Source organism: Coptis chinensis, chromosome 1 (genome assembly GCF_015680905.1).
Source record: "Coptis chinensis isolate HL-2020 chromosome 1, ASM1568090v1, whole genome shotgun sequence".
Lineage (NCBI taxonomy): Eukaryota > Viridiplantae > Streptophyta > Magnoliopsida > Ranunculales > Ranunculaceae > Coptis > Coptis chinensis.
In genome coordinates this window covers 40992648-41017159 of record NC_141456.1, presented here as the reverse complement: position 1 = coordinate 41017159, position 24512 = coordinate 40992648, and the positions used below count along the sequence as shown (strand labels likewise).

At 34.1% G+C, this 24512-nt stretch overlaps 2 protein-coding genes across 9 annotated transcripts; both read left to right on the top strand.

Annotated features, from left to right (window-relative positions):
• The first annotated feature begins 4637 nt into the window (after positions 1–4637).
• Positions 4638–11511, top strand: LOC147524035 (serine/threonine-protein kinase SAPK3-like). Of its 5 annotated transcripts, none has more exons than XM_086601656.1 (10): positions 4638–4924; positions 5708–5782; positions 8682–8783; positions 8895–8948; positions 9024–9116; positions 9215–9307; positions 10146–10250; positions 10346–10444; positions 10533–10823; positions 10998–11511. In XM_086601656.1, exons 1-9 carry the CDS (start codon positions 4802–4804, stop codon positions 10806–10808), a joined length of 1020 nt encoding a protein of 339 aa, XP_086457782.1. In that variant the 5' UTR covers positions 4638–4801; the 3' UTR covers positions 10809–10823; positions 10998–11511. The 5 variants fall into 5 exon arrangements, with proteins under 5 accessions (XP_086457782.1, XP_086457775.1, XP_086457765.1 ...); XM_086601649.1 differs by having other exon boundaries at positions 10995–11511; XM_086601639.1 differs by lacking the exon at positions 10998–11511 and adding an exon at positions 10919–10982.
• A 2735-nt stretch (positions 11512–14246) lies between these two features.
• Positions 14247–24061, top strand: LOC147524034 (serine/threonine-protein kinase SAPK3-like). 4 transcript variants are annotated; one of them, XR_015218450.1, is made up of 10 exons: positions 14331–14703; positions 15094–15168; positions 16257–16358; positions 16474–16527; positions 16600–16692; positions 16794–16886; positions 22875–22979; positions 23079–23177; positions 23279–23660; positions 23786–24061. XR_015218450.1 is itself a non-coding variant. In XM_086601602.1 (9 exons), exons 1-9 carry the CDS (start codon positions 14581–14583, stop codon positions 23543–23545), a joined length of 1011 nt encoding a protein of 336 aa, XP_086457728.1. In that variant the 5' UTR covers positions 14247–14580; the 3' UTR covers positions 23546–24061. The 4 variants fall into 4 exon arrangements, 2 of the variants coding, with proteins under 2 accessions (XP_086457728.1, XP_086457741.1); XM_086601602.1 differs by having other exon boundaries at positions 14247–14703; positions 23279–24061; XR_015218452.1 differs by lacking the exon at positions 15094–15168 and having other exon boundaries at positions 14429–14703.
• Positions 24062–24512: the final 451 nt, after the last annotated feature.

Below are 24512 nucleotides of genomic sequence, written 5' to 3'. Positions count from 1 at the left end.
GTGTTTAAAATAGAAAATGAACAAAAGATAAAATAAACTAGTATACCGCAACGGCGAGTGTCCACCGACCTTAGGCGTCAATGGAAAAAAAAAAAAAAAGATTTGGATTGAATTTTCGATTTGTAGGAGTTTGTGTTTTTTGTATTTGGCCACAACAAAAGGAAGCAGATGAGAAAAATGGAATAAGAATGTTTAAATTTGGGTGAAGGAAGAGGAAAATGAAGAAGATGAGAAAAAAATGGAAAAACCAAATTGTGATAGACACGTTTTTTGTAGCGGAAATTCAAATACTTTTCACCCCCTTATCCCAAGAAGACCTCCAAACGTTGAACGTTGGTAAAAAAAAATGGATGGTAACTTGCTGTTAGCTGCTTTGAGACTTGGACACTGGGATGAGATCCCAATACCCATGCATTGGGGTGTAATACGGGGTGGGCCAAGTCAACCGTGGGTCAAATAGTGATGGGTCGAGGCAGGGCTGGTCTAGGGGATACAAATCCATTGGTTCCCGATGGGGCGGGGTGGGGCGGGTTGAAGTGTCATGTCTTAGTACCATCACCCGCCTGTTGGAATCAACTTATTGTATGGTTTTAAAGCGAGTCATCCGGATTGGGTGTAAATTATCATTTTAACCCAATTTCACCCAAAAAAAAATTTTCTAATTCTGCAAGTAATATATTTCCAATTCACAACATAGAGAAAAAGAAAATAATCAATCAATAAAAAATAATAATAATAAATTAATTAATTTAAAAAAAAAAAAAAAAATTTGAACGTTGCAAAACCATATTTGTAAATTTGAAACTTTTTTCTCGTGATTTACCATTTGTACATTGATTATTTTCCATAGCATGATAAAATAAAGATGAGAGTGAGGATTTATGGTACAAAATAATAAAATATAAACTAAAATAATTTGAAATCAATACAAAGATGAATGATTCATCTTCTTCAAAATTTGAAAGTTGAATTTGAACTTTTGATATTTGCCCAATGTTCAAACTTGAACATTTGAAATTGATGTTGAACTCATAAGTTTGTGTTCATATATCTCAAATTCCTACAAAAGTTAAAAGAAAATATAAACAAAATACAAAAATATTAGAGTTAGATTCTTGAAATTATACGGGTCAACGGCTTTTGACACGGTGTGGGTCGAGAGGCTTGATGGGTTGGGTTAGCGTTTGAATATAGAACCTACACCCATAGCCCGATCGTGTAAAAACTGGCGGGGCGGGACGGGTCTATTTTCGGGTCAGTGCGGGTTTGGGTGGTGGGTGAAAACTGGATACCCTACTAGATGATGGGTCAACGGTTTTTTTTTACACTCCTACCCGTTTTTTTTTACACTCATATGCAAAATCAAACAAAACGTGGATGACTAATATTCATATTGGGCTGACAAACCATTTAAAATTATTTAAAATAAAGTGTATTTTTACACAAAGTGCGGGACATGAACACATACTAGTTTAAATAATAAAGTTTACTAGAAACAATGTACAACTACATTTATACACACACAAGATCCAAATCACGTAAGTCGTGATTGTGCAAATAATGTACTCCAAGACCTAACTTCACATCTCCCCAGTCCCCACTTGAGGTCAGGACCGGCCCTGAGCAGGTGCCATGTGGGCGACCGCACAGGGCCCCCAATATATAAGGCCTAAAAATATAGTTTTAGTGGAAAAAAATTATTTCGCAAATCAAAAGTCCAAACCGATGAAAAACCCAAAAAATTGAAAATTTCACAGTAAATAGTCGATTCTCTCATATTCTCTTTTCTCATTAATTATGTTCATAAAAAAAGAAAATAACAATAGATATAATAGATGAAGAGATCTTCTCAATGACTAGATCTCTCTCTTCCTAATTAATAACGTTTTCTTTTGGAAAATCACTCCAATTAATTGCTTGAGTTGTCCTCAATTAGTTAAATACAAAAAGAATTAGTAAAAAAAAAAACCCCTCATTCACCTTATGACCATCTAGTATCCTCTCATTCCAGGGGCGGATCTATGAGTTGGTGAAAAAAAACCCAAAAGTACCCTGGTTCTATTCACTCCAAAAAAAAAAAAAAAAAAAAAAAATAGTGAGAATTAGTGTTAGTAGCCCCCCCTATTGTTGAATCCTGCATCCGCCCCTGCCGCTCATTCTCAATAATTTCTTTCTTTACAATTGTGGATTTGTATTAATTTTCACTTCGATCAATCTCAATTACTTATTCATCTAAATTTTGATTATTTTTCAAGTAAGTTAGAGATTAAAATCAATTTTTCCTTTTCTTAAATATTATATCAATAATTCAATTTAATTCCAAAGTAATCTAGTCTAATATTATTCACCTAACTTGATTTCTTGAAATGACATGATTGTTTTCCTAATGCATTCATAGCTTATAGAATTTTGTTGATTGTTCCCATTACTGTCGCGTATGCAGAAAAAAGTTTTTTAAAATTAAAATTATTGAAATCATACTTTTGATCAACTATGTCACAAGAAAGTCTAAATGGGCTAGCATTAATATCTATTGAAAATAAATTTTTAAATAAAATTAACTTTGAAAACTTTATTGATGATTTTACAACAAAAAATGCGAAAAGGAAAGTATTTCGATGATCCAATTTGTGTTGATGGAAGACTGAAAGAGGGTCACATTTTGCCGTTTGTATAGGGCCATTGAAAACTCAGGAACGGCCCTGCTTGAGGTGAGGGTACCTCACGATTGAAAAATTCAGTCAAAACTTTGTTGTGGTTTCAAAATTGCAGAATTGTTTTATCGTATTATGCAGCCACCTTTGTGATAGAATTTTAGTCGTTTAAATAAACACCTGTCAATTCACTGAATCGTACCATGCATGTTCTAGTTCTAAATTTCTCCATGTAAAATATGTCAATTTTGTATGAGAAACAAACACATACAGCGCCACAACCTTAGTTATCGAATGAATATTATGCCATATGTTTTCTTATTTTAAATGCATAGATGTACAATTAGGAGACATTTAAAGTTGGTAAGTATAAAAAATATTGAGAGTTAGACACAACCACAAGTCACAAAAATATCCGAATATTGAGAGTTAGACACAACACCATAAGTCACAAAAATATCCGAATTAATTCGTTACCATTTTTTAAAACGAATAAAAAAATAAAAATATCCAAATTCTCAATATTTACCGATTTTTTGCTATTTTTATGATGATAGATAACTTTCGGATTTAAAATTTTTGTATTCAAAATTATAAATATTTATAAGACATTGTAAGGAATAACAAGAATTTGCAAATACATTTTCAAATATTAAATTCAATATATGCTCAAAGTAATTGTTACGTGATCCACAATCACACATTGCATCATTCCGAATTTTATATTTGAATTATTTATGACTTTTCCAATTTTATAAGAATTTCAGGTTTTGACTCTTGCTGAATTTATGTCGAATTTCGAATTTGTGACCATGACACACGCCCAATAATAATCGTTGTTGTTTTTCCTAATAATTCTCTACAATTCTATGTTAAATATATTTGTTTACGGTAGTATACTTCCACAAACAAAACATGGGAACCTGGTTTTTTTGGACAATCCGCAAGGATGTACAATGGCAAATAGGCAATAAAATTCAAGGAAAAAACTTATTATATATATAAAATAAAAAAGGGTGATCTTGGACATACCCACAAAAATACTCCCGTATCCCATAACTAACTCAGTTTTTGCCATACCCCAATAACCGCTTCAATCCAATAATATCTTCCAAATTAATTTGAGATATTTTCAATAGGAGTAAAGAAAGAGAAAAAACAAAAACACCGAGAGACTCATTCCAAAAGAAAACAACAAATAAAAAAAAATTGAAAATAATATTCTGGACCTTGAAGAATCTTTGTGTTACTACAGCACACTACACAATAAGAGAACTTCTAATAAAGGTAAAAGAATGCCCAAAAAAAAGATTGTTTTTTTCCTCTTCTAGAAGTTGCTTCAAATTTGATTTTTTTTTTTTTTTTCTTATTGCAATTACTTCTTCATCATCATTGTAGAAGGGTTAAAAGAGTTTAGTAGAAATATATCAAATTTTAAATTTCTCAAGCGGAAAATGAGAAAGACAGCAAGGAGCTGCAATGAGGAAAAAATTCATTAATGGCTGATGAGTGAGAGGAGGAGGAAGACTAAATTCTACAATTTTATCTCTTTCTAATTACTTTCGTAAAGGAGAGAAAAAAAAAAAAAAAAAAAAAAAAAAAAAAAAAAAGTAATGACATAAAAAAAAGAAAATAAGTGCAAAGGGTTTGTGTTTGCTGGAAGGATAAACACTTGTTTTGTTTTGTCTTTGATATACTTAATAAAAGAAAGGGTAATTTAGAAATCTAAATGTGTCTTAAACAATTTTATTTATTTATTTCAAAGTTGGAATACGGAAGTGTTTTTTTATGGGTATGTCCAAAATCAACCATAAAAAATTCTGAGTCTTTTCTCTTTGGATTTATAGACTTCTGACATTCAGCTATAGACAAAAAAACTGTTATATTCTTGCAACCGACCATGAACACGCGTGGCACCTTTTAAGAGTGTTAAATATAAAAGAAGTCAGCATCTTATAAACTCAAATAACGACACTCATTCCTTACGTGTCCTATAACTCTTCTTCATGTAACAAACACAACAACCAAGACTTCTAGGAAACAGAATTATTAGAGTGTAAGATAAGAGAGTTGGAATCTTAGCTTTGAAAAATATTGTAGGGTACTTGGAGAGTTGGAGGTGAGAAGTGAGGTGGTGAGATTGTAAAATGGAGGAAAGGTATGAACCATTGAGGGAACTTGGGTCAGGGAACTTTGGGGTGGCAAGGCTTGTGAGGGACAAGAAGACTAAAGAACTTGTTGCTGTTAAATACATTGAACGAGGGAAGAAGGTAGTACTGTTTTTTTTTTTTTTACTTATATATTCATCATCTTCAGTTTTTATGCTAGTTTACCCAAAGGGTGTCTGTACTTTGGTTAAATTTGATTTCTTTTGGTTAAGTGTCGGTTTTGTTGATTGGATGAGAAGTGGGGGTTTATTTGAATATAGATATATGATCAATTTGTTACATTTTCATGCTATACCAAATTGAACTTGAACTTTTGGTGCTTGAGTTGTGAGACCGCTTGTTAATTGCAGCAACATGAAGGGTTAGATTGTTACAATTACATATTTATACACATTAGCTTTTAGATTTTGTATTAAATTTGCTTTAGAAGTTTCATTCTGTTGTTTTTGTGTAGTTATCTTCATTCATTTGATGGCTGTATTTATTATTAGTGTGTTTTTTTTATGGCTATAAACTACTCAAAATAAGCCTTGGTGAGGTTCAGACTTTTATTTTTAAAATACATTTAATTGTTAGTGTTTAATTTTTAACTTGATAGTCGCTCACATTGTTGTTCTGTGTTCTACATTATGAGGATGATTGCGCCTCTGGTACAGTTGCTTTGATGTACGATTGTCTGGTGAAATCTTCTGAGATTCTGAAAGTAGCATAGTATATATAGGAAAGCTCTACACTAAAATGCCGATGTTTCTACCCAAAGTGGTGTCAATGTTTTTTCATTGGGCAATTTTTTAGCCATTTGAAATTCTGATTAAATGCATTCTATTCTAGACTGTGCTTATGCAATTACAAACATAGTAATATCAGATTTGTTTTTTACTTCAGATCGATGAGAATGTTCAGAGGGAAATCATCAATCACAGGTCTTTGAGGCATCCAAATATTGTCAGGTTCAAGGAGGTAAGAGTTTGTGTAGTATGAAACTGTTAAGTGGTGCATTCCTAGTGTAGCTGCATTTGTTGTAATCATCTTGTCCTAGTCTGTAATCTGTGTTTTAGGAAACCTTGGTGAATTTGAAAAACTGCATAGAGAACCAGACTACATGTCTTACGTTCGATACCAGTCAGACACCCATCCTTAAGCAGTTAAGCATCTAAATCTTATAAATGATGATTAAGCTCAGCTGCATTAGTTAATTTTCCGGCTTTCATCTCTTTCCAGTGGTAGATCTTTGACCCCTCTAAATCCATTTAAAGCTTTCAAGATCTTCTCTGCAGTCCTTCTGTTCATGATCAGACAAAACTTTGGATCATGTATTTGTCCTTCTTTTTCTTTCTAGTAACCATTGCTTGATCAGTATCACCCATATATTCACTTCTCCATTTGTTTATTCATCTTGAGGACATCTTTATACAAATTTGAGATGTGTGAGGCTAATCTGAAATGGACCAGGATGTCACATGTACTCCACTGGTTTGGTATACTGGAATGCTTTACATACTTTGTGGTTTCTGATGAAGATACAGGAGATATTCAACTGCACAGCTTAGACACTGTTAGTAAACTAAAGGTGTTGTGACATGCTCAAAAGGCGAAACTTTAGTATCTTCGTGGTAATTGGTTTTGATATAGTCTACTGAAATTGTGTAGAGTCTTAACTTGTAGAATAGGCTTTGTTTGTAGAAAGAAAAATCTTCAAAAGTTCTCGTGGGATATTGATTATTTAGTATATATGTAGTGGGAATCTAGTTGGGCATGCATACTGTTATACAGCACCATAGGGTACGCCTGTCCTATTTGAGTTGGGGCTCGAAGTATCTTACTTGTCATTGTTGATGCACCTTACCCTGGGTATTATAGATGGTGGCAATGGCCTTAATGAAGTGTGTGTGGTGTAGATGGGTAATCACCCAATACATTACTAGGAGGTGAGAGGTCTTCTGAAGAGAGAGGTTGGAAGGAGGAGAAAAGACAAAAAGGAAAAGTTACGGGAAGAGTGTCTTGTGACTCTTTTGCAGGATTTCCAAGCAAATGTCTAGGTTTACCCGATGTTTAGCTAGTTCTAATCGGATTATAAACTTAGGCCCTGAGACTCTTTGGGATGTGATTGGTTGCTTTGTCTGTCCACTTACATGATCCTAACTCGTGTTCATCTCTGTCCAGCTATTGACTTGTATTTGTGACTATCTATAATGAAATATCTGATGGTTCTTGCGATCTGGAAATTATTCCAGTGGAAACACCTCAAAAATTTTGGGTACTGTATATCTTTCTATCACCAATAATCCAATTTCCTGTCATGTTAATGATAAGGCGATAAAAGAGTTCTCAGTGCATAGATTATTCTGGTTTTTTAATTGAGATAATGATTTTTTTTAAAAAAAATCTTTGTCTGAGAGATGTGTGAAAAACATGACTCAAGAGTAGTTGAAGCTTCTTTTAATGTGCAACGGATATGGAAACTCTATCTTAAAGAAAAACTACAATAATGGGTCATTGCTGGATGAATCACTTGACCTATTTATTGAATGCACAAAATACTAAAGCTATGCATATTAAATTCTTTAATCTTATCCAATTTAGGTGAGACCAAGTCAAGCCAGGTTGGAATGTGATTCTGAGGTAGGTATAAATCAAGTTCTTAAGAACGGGAATGTTTCACTATACACATGTAAGGACTCAAAGCAATCCAAGCAGTGAATGGAACTAATACAAACAGCAGACCATTTTTTTTTCGTTATAATTTTAATTTTTCTTAGAAGGTAACCACACCATGAACATTAGGTTGAATGTTGCTGTAATCACTTATCTGCTCAGGTCCCTGAATGGGAGTGTTGGACGATATATTCCTACCAGTTCTTAAATTTAATCTCAAGTATTGGGGACCCACAAATCTTCATTCTGTTTGTTGTTTTTCAATTTGGCTAATCGGGAGCGTAGGAAAGGATCATGGACGTCTGGCAGGTCCAGCAGGGAAAAGGCTCGATTAGTTTCTCAATGGGATATTAGCTTTGGAGTACGGAATATCTTGCATGGAGAATCTTCTTCTCGTTCTCTCATTCTACATTTTTTATTCAAGATTCTTAGTCAGAGTTCCAAATTGGTCATCCGAAGAATCCATTTGCAGGAGCCTAGACCTGGATTTTAGGACCCTCGAAGTAGACAAATGCCCTTAATGATTTGGTTCTTACTGACTTCCAAAGTCGACTTTAACTTTTATTAATATCCAAATTACACATTAGGTTTTCATACACTGAATATGTGATCTCGTCCGCGCATTTCAACGTTTAAATGGATGGAAATGAAACAAGTAGAACTTTAACAACAAATCTAAAATGTTGTATCCTATCTTGTTGAGGGCGTACCTTGCCTTATCCAGGTATGGATAATAGCACGAGGGAAATGCAACACATTGATGAACATGTTGCTTGGACTTAATTTTTTTTTTTTTGCCAACCGGGTGTCCGGGCCAGCTTACGCGCACCTCACATATTCTATTGATGTTTGCCTCGTAAGACACTGGGAGAGTGCTTCTTGTTCTTTACTGCCTTATTTTTGGTCAATCGTTTCATTCCAATAGATTCGATGATCCAAACAACCACGTAGATAGAAAATATTATCAAAAAGAAGAGTAGGAGGTGGAAACAGAAGTCGAAAGTATGAACAGTATGCTTGTTGTAAAGATCATTTGAGTTGCACTTTAATTTTGGAATTGATATGTTCAAAGCATGTAGTATATAGATTTGGCTGCAGACATCGAGAATTATGTTTGTAAGTGTTGTGAATTCACACAGATATTATTTCAAGTGCAAAGACGTGAGAAGCACATACTAGAATGAATTTGGTACCTGAATTTCAGGTATTGATAACACCAACACATCTTGCTATTGTCATGGAATATGCAGCAGGTGGAGAGCTCTTTGAGAAGATATGCAGTGCTGGTCGATTTAGTGAGGATGAGGTATAGACTCAACCTCTTTGTTTTCTACATTTAGATTTTAAAGTGAGAACTTGTTTCTCCCCAACTAACTCAACTTCCTGCCATTAATCTAACAATCCCATTTTGCAACAGGCAAGATTTTTCTTCCAGCAACTAATATCTGGAGTGAGCTACTGCCATTCGATGGTATAGCAGTACCCTATTGTATCTTTCATGTTTTATTTTTAATTGTGGTGATATCACCTAATGCTTTTGCTGCAGGAAATTTGTCATAGGGACCTGAAGCTGGAGAATACACTTTTGGATGGAAGTGCAACTCCACGTCTTAAGATATGCGATTTTGGTTATTCAAAGGTTGGTAACAAATGATTTCTAGGTTTTGTGGTTCAGATATGATAAGCACCTCACCGTTCCCAACCAATTCATGATAATTACATTTTGTTTCGTCACAGTCTGGCATATTGCACTCACAACCTAAATCAACAGTTGGAACACCAGCGTATATTGCCCCAGAAGTTCTGTCGCGGAAAGAGTATGATGGAAAGGTAATTTTTTGCTTAAGTGTGAAGTTGGCCTAGTGAAATCTAGACAGTTGTCTTACTGCGCCTCAGGCTGCCTTATTACACAGCTATCTGACTATTGGTCTGAACACCCTCAACACACTGTGAGTGTTGACCCAGTGCCAGAAAAGGGAAAAAGAAGGAAAATGGAAAAACATATCAGGCTACACACTCATGGCTGCACAGAACACAGCACTATTAAATTACTCATGAGTTTTGGTGGTACTGTTTTTTGTTATCACATCGACATTTTAGTTAGTGTAAATAACTATGCATCATGGGAAGTTTGTTTTTTATTTCACAAACAGCCTGTGATGACTTTCATTTACAAATATCTAAAATGTGAATGCCTTACAAAGTATCATCAAGAAAGAGCTACCTCTTGATTTAAAATTTTACTTGTGCCTTTGCTAAAGCACAAGGACAAGTTGGCACTTGTTAAGGATCATGTGTTTTTGCCGGTCCATGAGCTTGAATTGGAACAAAATTAGAGAGGCACCTGCTACTTTGCATGTACCTAATATCAGCTAACAATATATGTTCGAAGCATCTGATGTGTTTGCAAAACAGGCTCTTGTCAGTGCGTGATTTTTCTTATTGTGGTACTGTCCTTACACAGCATTAATATTGATCTGTTTCTGTAGCAGACATATAGTCACGTGTGCACAGCCATACCACAAAGTAGTTGTTTATTTTGAACTGGCGATCTATAACCCATTAATAGTTTCATGAATAGTGTGCTTTCTCGTGCATGTGTACACAAATTTGGTTCACCCCCCTAGTGGACCAATGGCTCCTACCCTAAGTTTCTCTGTAATTGCAGATAGCAGATGTTTGGTCCTGTGGTGTGACACTGTATGTAATGTTGGTAGGAGCATATCCATTTGAGGATCCAGAAGATCCTAGAAATTTCCGCAAGACTATTGAGGTGAGTTCTTTTCACGACTCACTACCAGCTTCATTTCTGCATACTTGAATTTGGAGTGGATTCTATCAACTCGTCTTTTGTGATATGCTCAACAGAGAATAATGAATGTTCAATACTCCATACCAGACTATGTTCATGTATCTTCAAGTTGCAGGGAACTCCTCTCCCGGATTTTTGTTGCCAACCCGTCAAAAGTGAGCTTCTCCCCACTAATTGTGCATCCAATTCTTATATTTCAGTCATGGAAGGTCTAACCAATTTTGATGTTAATTCCAATGATAGAGAATCACCCTACCAGAGATAAAAAAGCATCCCTGGTTTCTGAAGAACCTGCCCAAAGAACTGGAAGTCGACAAGACAAATTATGAGGGCGCAAATAGTGACCAACACCTCCAGAGCGTTGAAGAAGTAATGCGAATTATACAAGAGGCACAGACTCCTGCAGAAGGTTCCAAAGTCACTGGACTGTCTATGCTTGCTGTAACGGATTCAGATGACGTAGATGTTGATGAGGAATCTGAAGTATACAACAGCTTGGATTTGGATGGTCTTGTTTAGCGAGGAACAAATCTGGTACACGTTTTTATGGTGCAGTGTTTGTAATAATGTTATACGTATGTATAGGCGAGATTTGTTCCTGTTTTTATCAATTGCCCTTCTTTTTTCAGATAATTCTCTTGGTAGTTCTTGAACTTGAAGTTCATGCCGATAATAACATCCAACTTACAGCCACATATTTTATAGCAGGGTTTGATTCTGCAATGGCTGTGTTCTAAAAATGGACCCACCCACCCAGGTGGTCGAAACTCGCCTAGGCATCTCTTTACTGAAAGGTCTCTAATCAGTAAATTTTAACTTCTGCTTTAGCTATGTCTCTCTACCACTTTATAGGGCTACGTGAACTTGGTTGAAATCCGGGACCGAGTCCTTTTTCAAGAGCAAGGTGACAATCAAGCTCAATATGCTTATTCCTTTTATGGAGTACAGGATTAGTAGCTAACTCACATTAGAATGATGCGGGTTTTGGGTGAGCTGCACCCAATCCCGAAGGAGGTAAATAAAGGGGACAAATGACTTTTCAACTCGTAGGAACCATGGTACAAAAGTTTTCTTCAGGATGTGACCAAGAAGGTGTTAGTTGTTTGTTGTCTCATATCCAAGGAAATAAGAAGCACCAAGAAAGGTGCAATCAGTAGTTTTTGAACGATGTACAGTCAGAATCACTATTATCTTATTTCTTTAAAGAAAATTTCTAACTCTACAGTAAATTTTCATCACGTCATTAATTTTTTTTTTTTTTTTTTTTTTTTTTTTTTTTTTTTACTTTATTGTTGTAATTACATATTTTGTCTTCCATATATATATATATACTTCTTTAAAGAAAACGATGGCTTCAATAGTAAATTCATCAATTTTTGTTTTTATTTTTTGCCCTCACTTGATGGCTGGAATTACATTTTTGTCTCCAGTAGAAAAACAAAGTCAAATAAGTGGGACCCAATTCATTAATGTTTTGAACGGCTATTTTCTCAATGTGTTAATTGAAATATTGAACGCTGATTGAGCGTACAGAAATGCTAGGTTTTCTAGTGAGGTGGGTGAATTCTCATCAGGCGAGGAAAAATTCTTGTCCAGGTGAGTCTTCTAAATAATGAAGAACTACAACTACGCAGAACTTAGAGTTTTCTATAATGGCTGTCTCCCTCTCTCCTGAGGGATAAAGCCTCTTCGCCACTTCGCCTCTCCTGCGGGCTAAAGCAGTTACTCAAGCCTCTCCTGTGGGCCACAGCAGCTCTTCCCCACTCCTCTTCAGATCTTAAAAAAAAAAAAAAAAAAAAAAAAACCCCTAGATCTGATCTGTTTTAACTTTCTCTTGATCCTTTTTTGAGTTTCCTCTTTCCACAAATCTTCTCCTTGACTTCTTTAGTGTCTCATTGCTGTGGTGATGAAGAAAAAAAAGAAAAAAAAGGAACTTGGTTGCTTTTATGGGTTTTTGTAACCCATAGTGTAATCGGCATAGATCGTTTGGATCAAGAGCTGTGGTCTTTGGGGTTTATGGTTTCTACTTTGTGGAAAGTCACCCCCTTTTTGCAGGCTAGTTCTTTGTTGAAGATCCAAAACAAGTACGATCTCGGTTTCCTACTTCCAGTTTTATTAAAGTGTTATTTGGTTGGCAGCATCAAGTCAGATATTCATGGTTGGACATTTCTCATACGATGTCGGAGCTGTAATTGGACTCTTTTGCTTGTAACTGGTTGTGGTTGTCTTCAGTGTTGGTTGGGCAGGAGGGAGGTTCGTTCCATTTATCTTCTCCCTTTCCGGATTGCTGGTTTTGGGGGTTTTATGGTCAGGCCACCACTCCTTTGTAAGGTTCTTGGTGAGGCTCACCTTCTAGGTGTAGCTAATCTGCCGCTGTCACAGAGTTTATTGCTTTGTGGTTTGGAGACTTTTGGGTCTTCGTCCTGGGAGAATCAGAACTCTTGGCTGATCAGTGCTGGAGCAACTCAGGTGGGGAAGAAGCATGGGTTGAAGATTTCAGATTCGTGTTGGTGTTGGGAATTCGATGCAAGGGAATCTATCTCAAACATACTTGGATGTTTGTGTTTTTTCTTGCATTTGATTTACTGTTTCTTTCATGTATTTTTGATAGTTGTCTGTTCTGTAAGTTACTATCTTTTGAATTAATGAAATGTGGAATTATCGAAAAATAATGAAGAACTTGGATAGAAACTTCAAGGTGGGGTTATTGAGTGTGATGTATGAAGTACTGGCTAAGAATATGGACCACATAAGAGAGATTATTTACTCCTCAATCCAATAAGCGGATTAAGCAACTACTGTAATAGGGAACCTACTGTTGATGGCTAAGAAAATCTGCCAGTATTACTATAACGCGATTTTTACTTGCAACACTACGTGAGGCTATGATCCCTGTGTGCGAGAATCGGCCCATAGATCGGACACGAGGCACCCTCGCCGGTCACGCCTGACTCGCTGATAGCCTGGGTTCCAGGAAGCTCAACTTAAAGACTTGACAAACCCAGCCAGGAGCCATGGTGCAGCATGCACCTATAACCTATTATAAGATGACGTACACATAATTCGGTTTTGAATTTTTGATGATGCATGTTTAAAGAGAACAAATTGAATTCTTCCAATATACCAAGAGGAGCCAAGCACATGCGCATTATATTTTTGTCCTCTTTCCCAAGCAAGTAGATTTGAATCCAAATAAAATCATAACAAGACGTAATTTCTTTCAATCTTGTTTGTCAAGTACAAAACACATTGTCCCCAGGGTACCCATAAATTAGATTTAGCGTGAAGTTTTAGTCATTTCTAGTTTGGAATTTTATGTTAAAGAAAGCAAAGCTAGAAAACGACCTCGACATAACCCATTGCATTATCAACTTCAGTATCCATTCTAGTACCAAAAAAGATGTTGCAAGACCTACCTAACATGCCCTCTATGTACTACTGTTTTGGACTTAGCAATTACCATCAAAAGACCCAGCTACTGGCTAGACCCAATGTTATGAATCAGTTTTTGCCTTTGGTCACATGATTTTCATTTTTTGCATCTGTAGTGACTAGTCGCATAGTTCACGATTTTGGAATTCCGATAAATCCAAAAATCGGAATTTCAGTTTTTATTCTGGTATATTCCGAAAATATTTTGAAATTTATATTTTTTGACCTTGATATATAATTCTAAAATTTTTAAAAACTGAAATATTCAACGGAATTTTGAGATTCCGTTCGAAATCACAGACTATGGGTGTATATCAAGAAACTAAATTTCAGATCCGTAGAATAAACTTTCATAATTTTTTTGTGAAATTTTCAGAAAATATTGAAAAATTCAACAAAACTATTAATGAAATGTTCAGAAACTTTGGAATCACTGAAAACGAAAATTTCATGAAACTTTTGGAATTTTAGTTCCTTGGGTGTACGACAATATCTAACTTCAACTTCAAGTTTAGAAGGCAGAGTATGCAATGATTGCATCAGCCATGTCTATTCTTTGGCATGTCACTAATAAAGTATAAAATGGGGAACAAGTAGACGCAAAAATCTCTCTTTAAATGATTCTTCAAAGTATCTAACACATATAAGAAAAAGTGGAGAGGCAATCCTCTGTTTGATTTCCCATTAGTCCATTACAATAAGTCAACAAAAGCTTCTCTTTAGACAACATAGAAAAAGTTAAATGGGAGAGTCTTGTTTAGTCTTCACTTGAGATATTATTACTTCGGAAGTAAACTGTTTCTTGGAGTGGTTCTGCATATATATTTTTGTTAGTTTTGAGTATATTTGGTGGTTGAGAATGGAGGACAAGTATGAGCCACTGAAGGAACTTGGGTCTGGGAATTTTGGGGTGGCAAGGCTTGTGAGAGATAAGAAGACTAAGGAGCTTTTTGCTGTCAAATACATTGAAAGAGGGAAGAAGGTAGAATTCTATTTGCAATCTTTTTACTTTTTGTAGCTTCATTTGAATTGGATTTTGTTCATTTTCTCTCTGTTTGATATTGCTATTGCAATTGGTTACTACCCTTTGTTTACTTTGATTAAGCAATGATTCGAATAAGAATTGTCTAAATTTTTTTCCTCTTTTTTATCAAGTTTGAGTTCATGTGTTGTCATCATTTCATTATTTATTAATTAGGTTCTGGATCCTATATATCATTTGCACTTTTTTACTCTGTGTATATCCATATCCTTTTGGAAGTATCTCTCTAATTTTTGAAACTTTGGTTTCTAATGGTGCTCAACTTATGTTGATGTCTTCTATAATTTGAAGTTAGATAATGATGTCAATCCGTCACTGTCTTTTCTCCAGATTGATGAGAAAGTTCAGAGGGAAATCATCAACCACAGGTCTCTGAGGCATCCAAACATAATTCGATTTAAGGAGGTATAATTCCAACTAATTAAGATAAGACATGTTTTTGAAAAAAAATTAATCCTTGAAATAGATTTCTACAACTTACATGAGGATCGAAGAATAATGTGATGCAAAAAGATGACTATTTTAGTGCCATCCATGGGTGCATTTAGTGATTTGTGAGCATCATGTAGTCTAGAGGGGTTGAGAATTCGACCAAATGTTAACTGGTATTGTATGGTACATCTTTGTTGTGAAATCTGTTTAATACAGTGCCCATAATTAGGAATGTTGCACGGGATCTTAGTCGTGTAGAGCACGTTTTGGATTTAGAATTGAAGGGACAAAAAATTCTAATAATGTGAGGAGTTTCTTGGTGATGCAGTCACATATTCTGATTAAATTAAGTGGTGTGTGTAGACATTTTTAGGCATATCCCCACAGATCACATGTGATTGTTACTTCTTTATATGGAGATTGATCAAGATTGTTCCTAATGAAGGCTGGGGGACACTAATAAAAAGGAAAATGTATGTGTACACCAAAAAATTAGACTACAAAGAAGTAGCTGCATAAATTGCTAAGAATACCCTAAAAATCATGGAAATTACTGCAGAAAGAGAGGGAATATGTTAAGTTTAGAACTCAATTAAATGAGATCAAAACTGCGTCCTTACCGTAATCTCTTCGAGATATATTTTTTTGAATCAGTTAGAGGTTAGGCAGACCTCTACCTGTATTGACTTAAAATCTTGTGTACACAACACCTCTGGCATCCTCATCTAATATTTCACTCAGTTGCTTAGGATATGGTCCTATGCTATAGTTTATAGAGTTATCACTCATGTTACAAGATTTGGCTAGGAAATCTGCTGCCCGATTAGTTTCCCTGAAAATATGGCTAACCTCTACCTTCGGGAATTTCCTTATCTGCTGTCTGATGGCTTCAGTCACATTGAAGCAGAATATGGCTAACCTCTTCGAGATATTAATTACCAAAGTGATACATATATTCTCAACCAGAATAACGCGACCACTGTTGGAATAAGAAGTAGATGATTTTCTTTTTCCCGCTTTATGTTATATATCATTTTGACAGAGAAGCTTTTGCTTTGTAGGTCATGGTGACACCAAAACATCTTGCAATTGTTATGGAATATGCAGCGGGTGGTGAGCTTTTCGACAGGATGTGCACTGCTGGAAGGTTTAGTGAAGATGAGGTTATATCATGATCTTGTCATATCTATACTTAAAAATGTGTCCATTTTTTCTCTGTGAATGCTGCTCTTTGTGCTATATTAACTTTTCTTTACTTTACCAAAACATCTGAAACAGGCAAGATACTTCTTTCAGCAGCTAATATCTGGAGTCAGCTACTGCCATTATATGGTATATATATTCTGCTTAGTCTTTCTAATTTAAATTGTCTATTTTTCTTACGGCCTTTTGTTCTTGTTGCAGGAAATTTGTCATAGAGACCTGAAACTGGAAAATACACTGTTGGATGGGAATACGACTCCACGCCTTAAAATATGTGATTTTGGTTATTCCAAGGTTGGTATCAAAATCTTGTAGTTGACACCAGGTGATATATTAGCTTTCCTAACCACACCACACTCACTTCCAAATTGTAACTGTCTTACTCGGAATCACAGTCTGGTATTTTGCACTCAAGACCCCACTCAACAGTTGGAACACCTGGATACATAGCACCCGAGGTACTGTCGCGTAAGGAGTACGACGGCAAGGTATGTATTTCTTTCATTAGTAAGAAATTAATTGAACGAATTCCAATTTGTTTCTTCTTTACCTTATGCTGCTTTATGGGGCAGAGGACGGATATCTTTATCCAATTTTGCAACATTTGGCTAATGAGCATGCCAAAAGACGCCATAAGATGCTCTTTCTTTTTTATTATTATTTTTTCTTACTGTGAGAACGATATTGATTCTTATTTGTGGACGTTGACATGTCGTAACCTCTAGACTACTCCACTAAATTTGGACTGGCATCCTGTCCATCATCAGAAGAATAGTTTGGTTCCATCTATTTTCTGCTTCAAATTATGGACAGAGCCATCTATATTCCAGGCATTTGCCAGAAGTTTAATCTCATATTTTCCTGCAAAAACTTCAATGTGTTTGATTTATACCCTCACAATCTCCACTTGGGAGGTAATGCTGTCAAACCACCCTGCTGGAATTTGAGCCACCTTTTTCACCAGTTGCAAACTTGCAGTTAATCCTCTTCACAACCTTAAAAACTTGATAAAATTTACCCAGATTTAGTTAACAAGTTTGTGGGACTATCAATTTTTTTTCACACTAGTCAATCATAGTAGTCACTATTAAATTGTCAATTTTTCTATAAGTTCGAACTTGTGTAAATAGTCAATTCTATTAATATATTATGTGAGTCTTGGGGACATAGGTGAGATCTCACTTAGTATTTGGGGTCAACACTCCCTCTCAGTAAGACACGCTGGAAATACACAAGTAGAAGGACTGGACATCTTCACCTGACAAGTGTTAAACCTAAGACCTCTTATAAACCAGAGACTTTGATATCATATTAAATTGTCAATGTCTCCATAAACTCAAAATTATGTGAAAGATCAATTCTATTAATATATTATGTGAGAGTCTTGGGGATATAGGTAGAATCTCACCTAGTTTTTGGGATCAACAGTCACAAGTTATCACTCACTTGGTCTATGTATGGAACAGACATATAGAGATACATATATAGTATAAAACTAGCTTTCGAACCCGTCCTACGAACGGGTGCCGTTATATTAAATTATTGTAAAAAATATTAGCAACTATGCATAGCTATGAGATATGAAAATTATATTAATCAGTCATTCAAATTTCTTGCACCACTCTCTATAAAAAGGAAACATCAACTTCTTTTTGTTGTTAGGTTTAATAATAGAAGTTTGATTGAAGTTTTGTGAGAATGCCTAATGTGACGAAGATAATATTGAAGCTACTTGAATAGCATGACATTCTTAATCATAATAAAACAATTATGATAAACATTACTTAAAATGCAAAACTATATTTGTCGAGACATTTATTCCCCCTACATATAATACAAACATGTTTTAGGGTTATTAGTTCAACGCATTTGCATCAAGTTTCGATTTTCCATTAATTATTCTTTTCGAGGTTAGTTCAATGTAGTACATTACATTCGGTTTCAATTTCTTATTAATTATTCTTTTCGAGGTTAGTTCAATGTAGTTGCATTAAGTTTTCGATTTCGCAATTATTATTTGAGATTAGTTCAAATCTGATTGCATCCATTTTATAATTTTCCGTTAGTTATTCATTAAGGTTAATTCAATATAGTTGCATCCAGTTTTTGATGTTTCATTAATTAGTCTTTGAGATTAGTTCAATGCATTTGCATCCAAGTTCCAATCTCCCGTTAATTACTTTTTGAGATTAGTTCAATACATCTGCATCCAGTTTCTAATTTTTCGTTATTTATATTTTGAAGTTAGTTGAATGCAATTGCATCCAATTTCCTATTCCGTTATTTATTTTTTGAGGTTAGTTCAATGCAATCAGATCCAGGTTTCGATTTTTCGTTTAATTATTATTTGCGGTTAGTTCAATACATTTGTATCCAATTTTCAATTTCATGTTAATTGTTCTTTGAGGTCGGTTTAATGCATTTGCATCCAGTTTCGATTTCGATTAATTATTCGTGAGATTAGTTTAATGCATTTGCATCAAGTTTCCAATTTCGCTTATTATTTGGTAAGATTGCATTTGCATCTAGTTCCCGATTTCCAGTTAATTATTGTTTGAGGTTAGTTCAATGAATTTGCATCCGGGTTTCGATTTTCCGTTAATTATTTCTTGAGGTTAGTTCAATGCATTTATATCCAATTTATTATTTATGCATTGAAATGAGGTTAGTTCGATACAATTACATCCGGTTTACGATTTCCCATTAACTATTCTTTGAGGTTATTTCAATGCATATTTGCATTTAGTTTCGATTTTCCACCAATTATTTTCTCGAGGTTAGTTGATCAGATTTTTTTTTATTTTTGTTAATTATTTTTTGAGTTTAGTTCAATGCATTTTGCATCCAGGTTTGGTTTCCCATTAATTATTATTTGAGGTTTGTTTGATGTATTTGCATACCATTTACGATTTCCCATTAAATATTTTTCAAGGATTTGCATCCAATTTCTAATTTTCCGTTAGTTATTCTCTGTCGTTAGTTTAATGCAATTGAATCCAGTTTCCGATTCCTAGTTAATTACTTTTTGAGTTTAGTTTAGTTTATTGTATTTGCATAAAGTTTTCGATTTCCCATTAATTACTCTTTGAGCTTAGTTATGTATTTGAATCCAGTTTTCGATTTCTTTTTAATTATCCATTGTGGTGTGTAATACCAACTTCTACTGATCCATCTGTAGTGTCCTTGCAAACATGACATAAAAAATAAATTATATTTGATTTACTATGTTGGATCATCAAAGATTATCCAGTTCCCGATTTCCCATTAATTATTCTTTAAATTATGCATGACTCATTATGTGGAATCTGCAAAGATTATCTACGAATGGGTATTGTTATATTAAATATGCATAACTATTATATATTAATATTATATTGATCACTCATCCAAATTTCTTATAATGTAAAAACCTCACTTTCCATTTAAAAAAAGAACTCACATTTGATAAAACCCTTCAATTTCATTTTGTTGTTTAATAATAGAAGTTTGATTGAAGTTTTGTGAGATTGCCTAATAAAGCGAAGTTCATATATATTGAAGCTACTTTAATAGCAAGGAGTTACCAATCATACGGAAAGAGATAAGATAAACACAATTTTAAATGCAAAACTATACTTATCGAGACATTCTCACAACATATAATTCAACTATGTTTTGAGATTACTTCAACATTTGCATCCAGGTTTACGATTTTCTCATATTTATATTTTTTGAGGTTAGTTCAATGCGGTTGAATCCAATTTCCGATTCCCATTTTTTTAGGTTAGTTCAATCGCGGTTGTATCTAGTTTCGATTTCTCATTAATTATCCTTTGCGCTTAGTTCAATACATTTGTATCCAATTTTCAATTCCCTATTAATTGTTAACGAGAGGCCCAACGATCATTTGCATCCAGGTTCGATTTCCCATTAATTATTCGGTGAGATTAGTTTAATGCATTTGTATACAGTTTCTGATTTCTTATTTATTATTTGATAAGGTTGCATTTGCATCTAGTTTCCGATTTTCCGTTAATTATTGTTTGAGGTTAATTCAATGAATTTGCATCCAGCCAATTTCCGTTAATTATTTCTTGGGGTTAGTTTAATGCATTTGCATCCCGCTTATTTTTAAGATTAGTTTAGTGCGGTTGCATCCGGTTTCGATTTCGGTTAATTATTCTTTAAGATTAGTTCCACGATTTGCATCATGTTTCCAATTTATAATTAATTTTTCTTTGAGATTAGTTCAATGTAGTTGCATCCAGTTTTCGATTTTCCATTAATTTAATCTTTGAGGGTTAGTTCAATGCATTTGCATCCAGTTTCCGATTTCCTGACAATTATTTTTTTATATTAGTTTGATGTATTTGCATTCAAGTTTTGATTTCCCGTTAATTATTCTTTGAGGTTAGTTTAATGCAGTTGTATCCATATTCCGATTTTTCTATTAATTACTTTTTAAGATTAGTTTAATGCTTGCATTTGCATCCAGTTTTCTGATTTCCGTTAAATATTATTTGAGGTTAGTTCGATGCATTTGCATCCAATTTTCGATTCCCCATTAATTGTTCTTTGACATTAGTTTCATTCAATATTATATATGTTGTAAAATATTTGTCATTATTGCTTTGCCATTATTTTTTTTCTTCATTTTCTATTATATATTTTGTGATGTTATTTTCTATATAATTTAATTTTCCACATGTAATTTGTTTTGGTTTGGTATATAATTTATTTAAGCCCAACATCCACTTTAACTGAATCTCGTTATTCCGCCGAATTATATATATATGAAAAGTTATATAGTGTTGAAAATTTATAAATTTATAAATTTAATTGGAATATGTCGTAATTATTGTGGCCAGAATTGTGATTTTTCGAATCCTTAACTATGAATAAATGTTTAAATCTCATTATGGATGGCGCATCAAATCGAAAGGGGTTTAGGAAAATCGTTTTTAGGTGGAAACTATTGTTTTTTTAAGAATTTAGTTTTTTTTTGTCTCATATTTTTTTTTTTTTAAATTAGCTATATTATTTAGGAAAAGTTGGAGACTCTGTGAAACTCTAGATGAGATTATTTTTTTGTAATTAGTTATAGTGTTTATGAAAAGCTAGAGACTCTCTAAAACTTTAGATGCAATTGTTTTCTTATTTATATTATACTTTTTTATAAGAAATAATAGAGTTTAAAAAACCTGGAGTGCCTGCGAGTGTTCAAAAAAAATAGATTGGTGAGGGTATAACTATAATATATATCTAAGGAATTGAAATATGTCGTAATTGTGATTTTTTGAATCTTTAACTGAATAAATGTCAAAATCACATGGCTTATAAAATCGAAAAGGGTTTTTAGGAAAATCATTTTCGGTGGAAATTATTGTTTTTAGCAATTTAATTTTTTCTCCCGTATTTTTTTTTTTTCGTAATTAGCTATATTGTTTAGGAAAAGTTGGAGATTTTGTAAAACTTTAGATGGGATTGTTTTTTCGTAATTAGTTTAGGAAAAGTTGAAGAGTCTGTGAAACTCTAGATGGGATTATTTTCTTATTTATATCATACTTTTTTATATTTAGTAATAGAGTTTAGGAAAAATTGGAGTCTCTATAAGGGTATAACTATAATATATATCTAAAGATAAAGATAAATATTTGTTTTCTATTTTATCTCCTACTTTTTCTTAATTAGCCATGACACGTGGACACTCTAGAAATGCTTTCTCAATTGAATAGGGTAGAGCTATAATATATATATAAAGATATCATGAAATATTGCGATATCTATCGGGATTTCAACAATAAATGCAAAAATATCGCGATATGTGTAGAGATATATGAGACTGCAAATATCAGTGATATTTTGACGATTTCAACGATATTTGTATATATATTGTGATATTTAGAGATACTTGGCGATATTTTGTGTAGGTAATAATTTTATTTAATATTTATCATTATATTCCAAATAAATATAAAAGATATATCGTGATATATTAAGAAATATTCATAATATCCACGATATTTTTCGATATTTGCATGTGAAACAATGTAAAATATCCCTAAAGAGAATGAAAAATATATCCACAATACATATCAAGAAATTGAGTTTCGGTAAATATCCATATTCCGATATTTTGTAATATGGATACGTATGTATTTTGGCTTAAGTTAGTGGAAATTTTATTCGGCCATGGGTTCTAAATTTAGGCGCAAAAAAAAATGAAGTAGGAAAGTTGAAATTTCTTGAAATCCCAGTTGGGCCTTAGGTAGAGCTAATAATCATTTTAATCATTCATGATTTTACCAGATTATGGTTCACAACTTATATGTCCTTATAACCGGTCAAGCTCATAAAGCCATTTATCAGAAATATGTGTGTCTCATCATGCTCGAGTAGTCGACTCGTTACTGGAATCATGGAGCACACTAACAAATATTGAACTAATGGTATCATCTTTGTTGTTTCTTGAGTATCTACATTTTCTTAAATTGCAGATAGCAGATGTCTGGTCCTGTGGAGTGACACTGTATGTCATGTTGGTAGGAGCATACCCATTTGAGGATCCTTCGGATCCTAGAAATGTCCGTAAGACTATAGGGGTGAGTTCACAAAAAAATTGCAACCGTAAGTTCATAACTGTTTCTTCATAACTTACTCTACATTCTATTTACGAACTCTGTTGTTTATATGGAGAACAGAGAATAATTGGTGTTCAGTACTCCATACCCGATTATGTCCATATATCTTCAAATTGTAGGCTCCTCCTCTCTCAAATATTTGTTTCCGACCCAGCAAAGGTCATTTTCTGTCCATTGATTCTAAGGCTGCTTCTTTATATTCTTTTACCTTGTTTGCATATAGTATTCACCCTCTCTCTCTCTTTTTCCTCCCCCTCCAGAGAATCACTATCCCAGATATCAAAAAGCATCCTTGGTTTCTAAAGAACCTTCCCAGAGAACTTTTGGAAGTTGAGAGAACGAGTTATGAGAACATAAATATTTATGAACCAACCCAAAGCATTGAAGAAATTACACGGTTCGTTCAAGAGGCAATGATACCTGCAGAAGGCTCGAAACCGAGTTGGCAGTCCATGGAAGGAACTTTGGACCACAACTATATAGAAGCTGAAGGTGACAACTTCAGTGGCGTAACTACTCTACCCTGACAACAACATTAGGAGCGTTGAATATATATACGTCTATCTCCAACAAGTTCCATGTGTTGTGCAATGCGCAATATCCTTTAAGTATCAGTATCAGTATCAGTATCAAGGGTGCAAGGTATGTGCTAAAGTTTTGGTTCTGAACTAGCGATTACTGAAGAACTGCTCTCAGCACTTTGTACCACTGATTCTGGAAAAAAGGATTGAATGAATGGAGATTTGTTTTGTCTCTCTTGTTCACAGGAATTCTTTTGGGGTTCTAAAACAGGTGTTTTCAGAACTAGTAATGATGAACTACTCAACTTGGGTCCCACAAGACTCAAACTTGGCGACCCTGCACCGACCAAGCCAGGAGCTGTTGTGCATCATGGACTTCTTTTTTATTTGTTTATCTTTTATTTTTTATTTTTATGGTGATGCATGTGCCCTTTTAATATTTACCAATAGACTTATAGACATCAAATTGAACCAACAATATATTAAGAGGAACCAAATAGCCAATCATGCGCGGTTTGCTTTTGTAGTCTTCCCCAATCAAGCAGATCTCGAATCATAATCAATTAATAAACAAACAAAATTCCTTCGATTCTTGTTGTTCAAATACAAAAACCACACGTTTTAGTCTTTTCCGGTTTAGAATTTTATTAAACAAAGAAAAGTTGGAAAACGGGCTTTTAACCAACCCACTGCCATTGTTTAACTTCAAGTATCCATTCAAAGTAGCAAAACTGATGTTCCTATTTCCTAGACCTACCTAACATGTCCATTAGGCCACTATGCAAAAAAAATTGGCCTATATGCCCACCAAAATGTCTGGTTAGACTAGGGGTGACTTCGGATCGGATCGGATTAACCTCTTCGAATTTTTCCAAATTTTTTTCGGAACCTAATATGCTAGCCAAATCCGATCCAATTTTTTTTCGGATTCAAAATATATTTCCAATTTCGGAACTTTCATAAATTTTGGAAT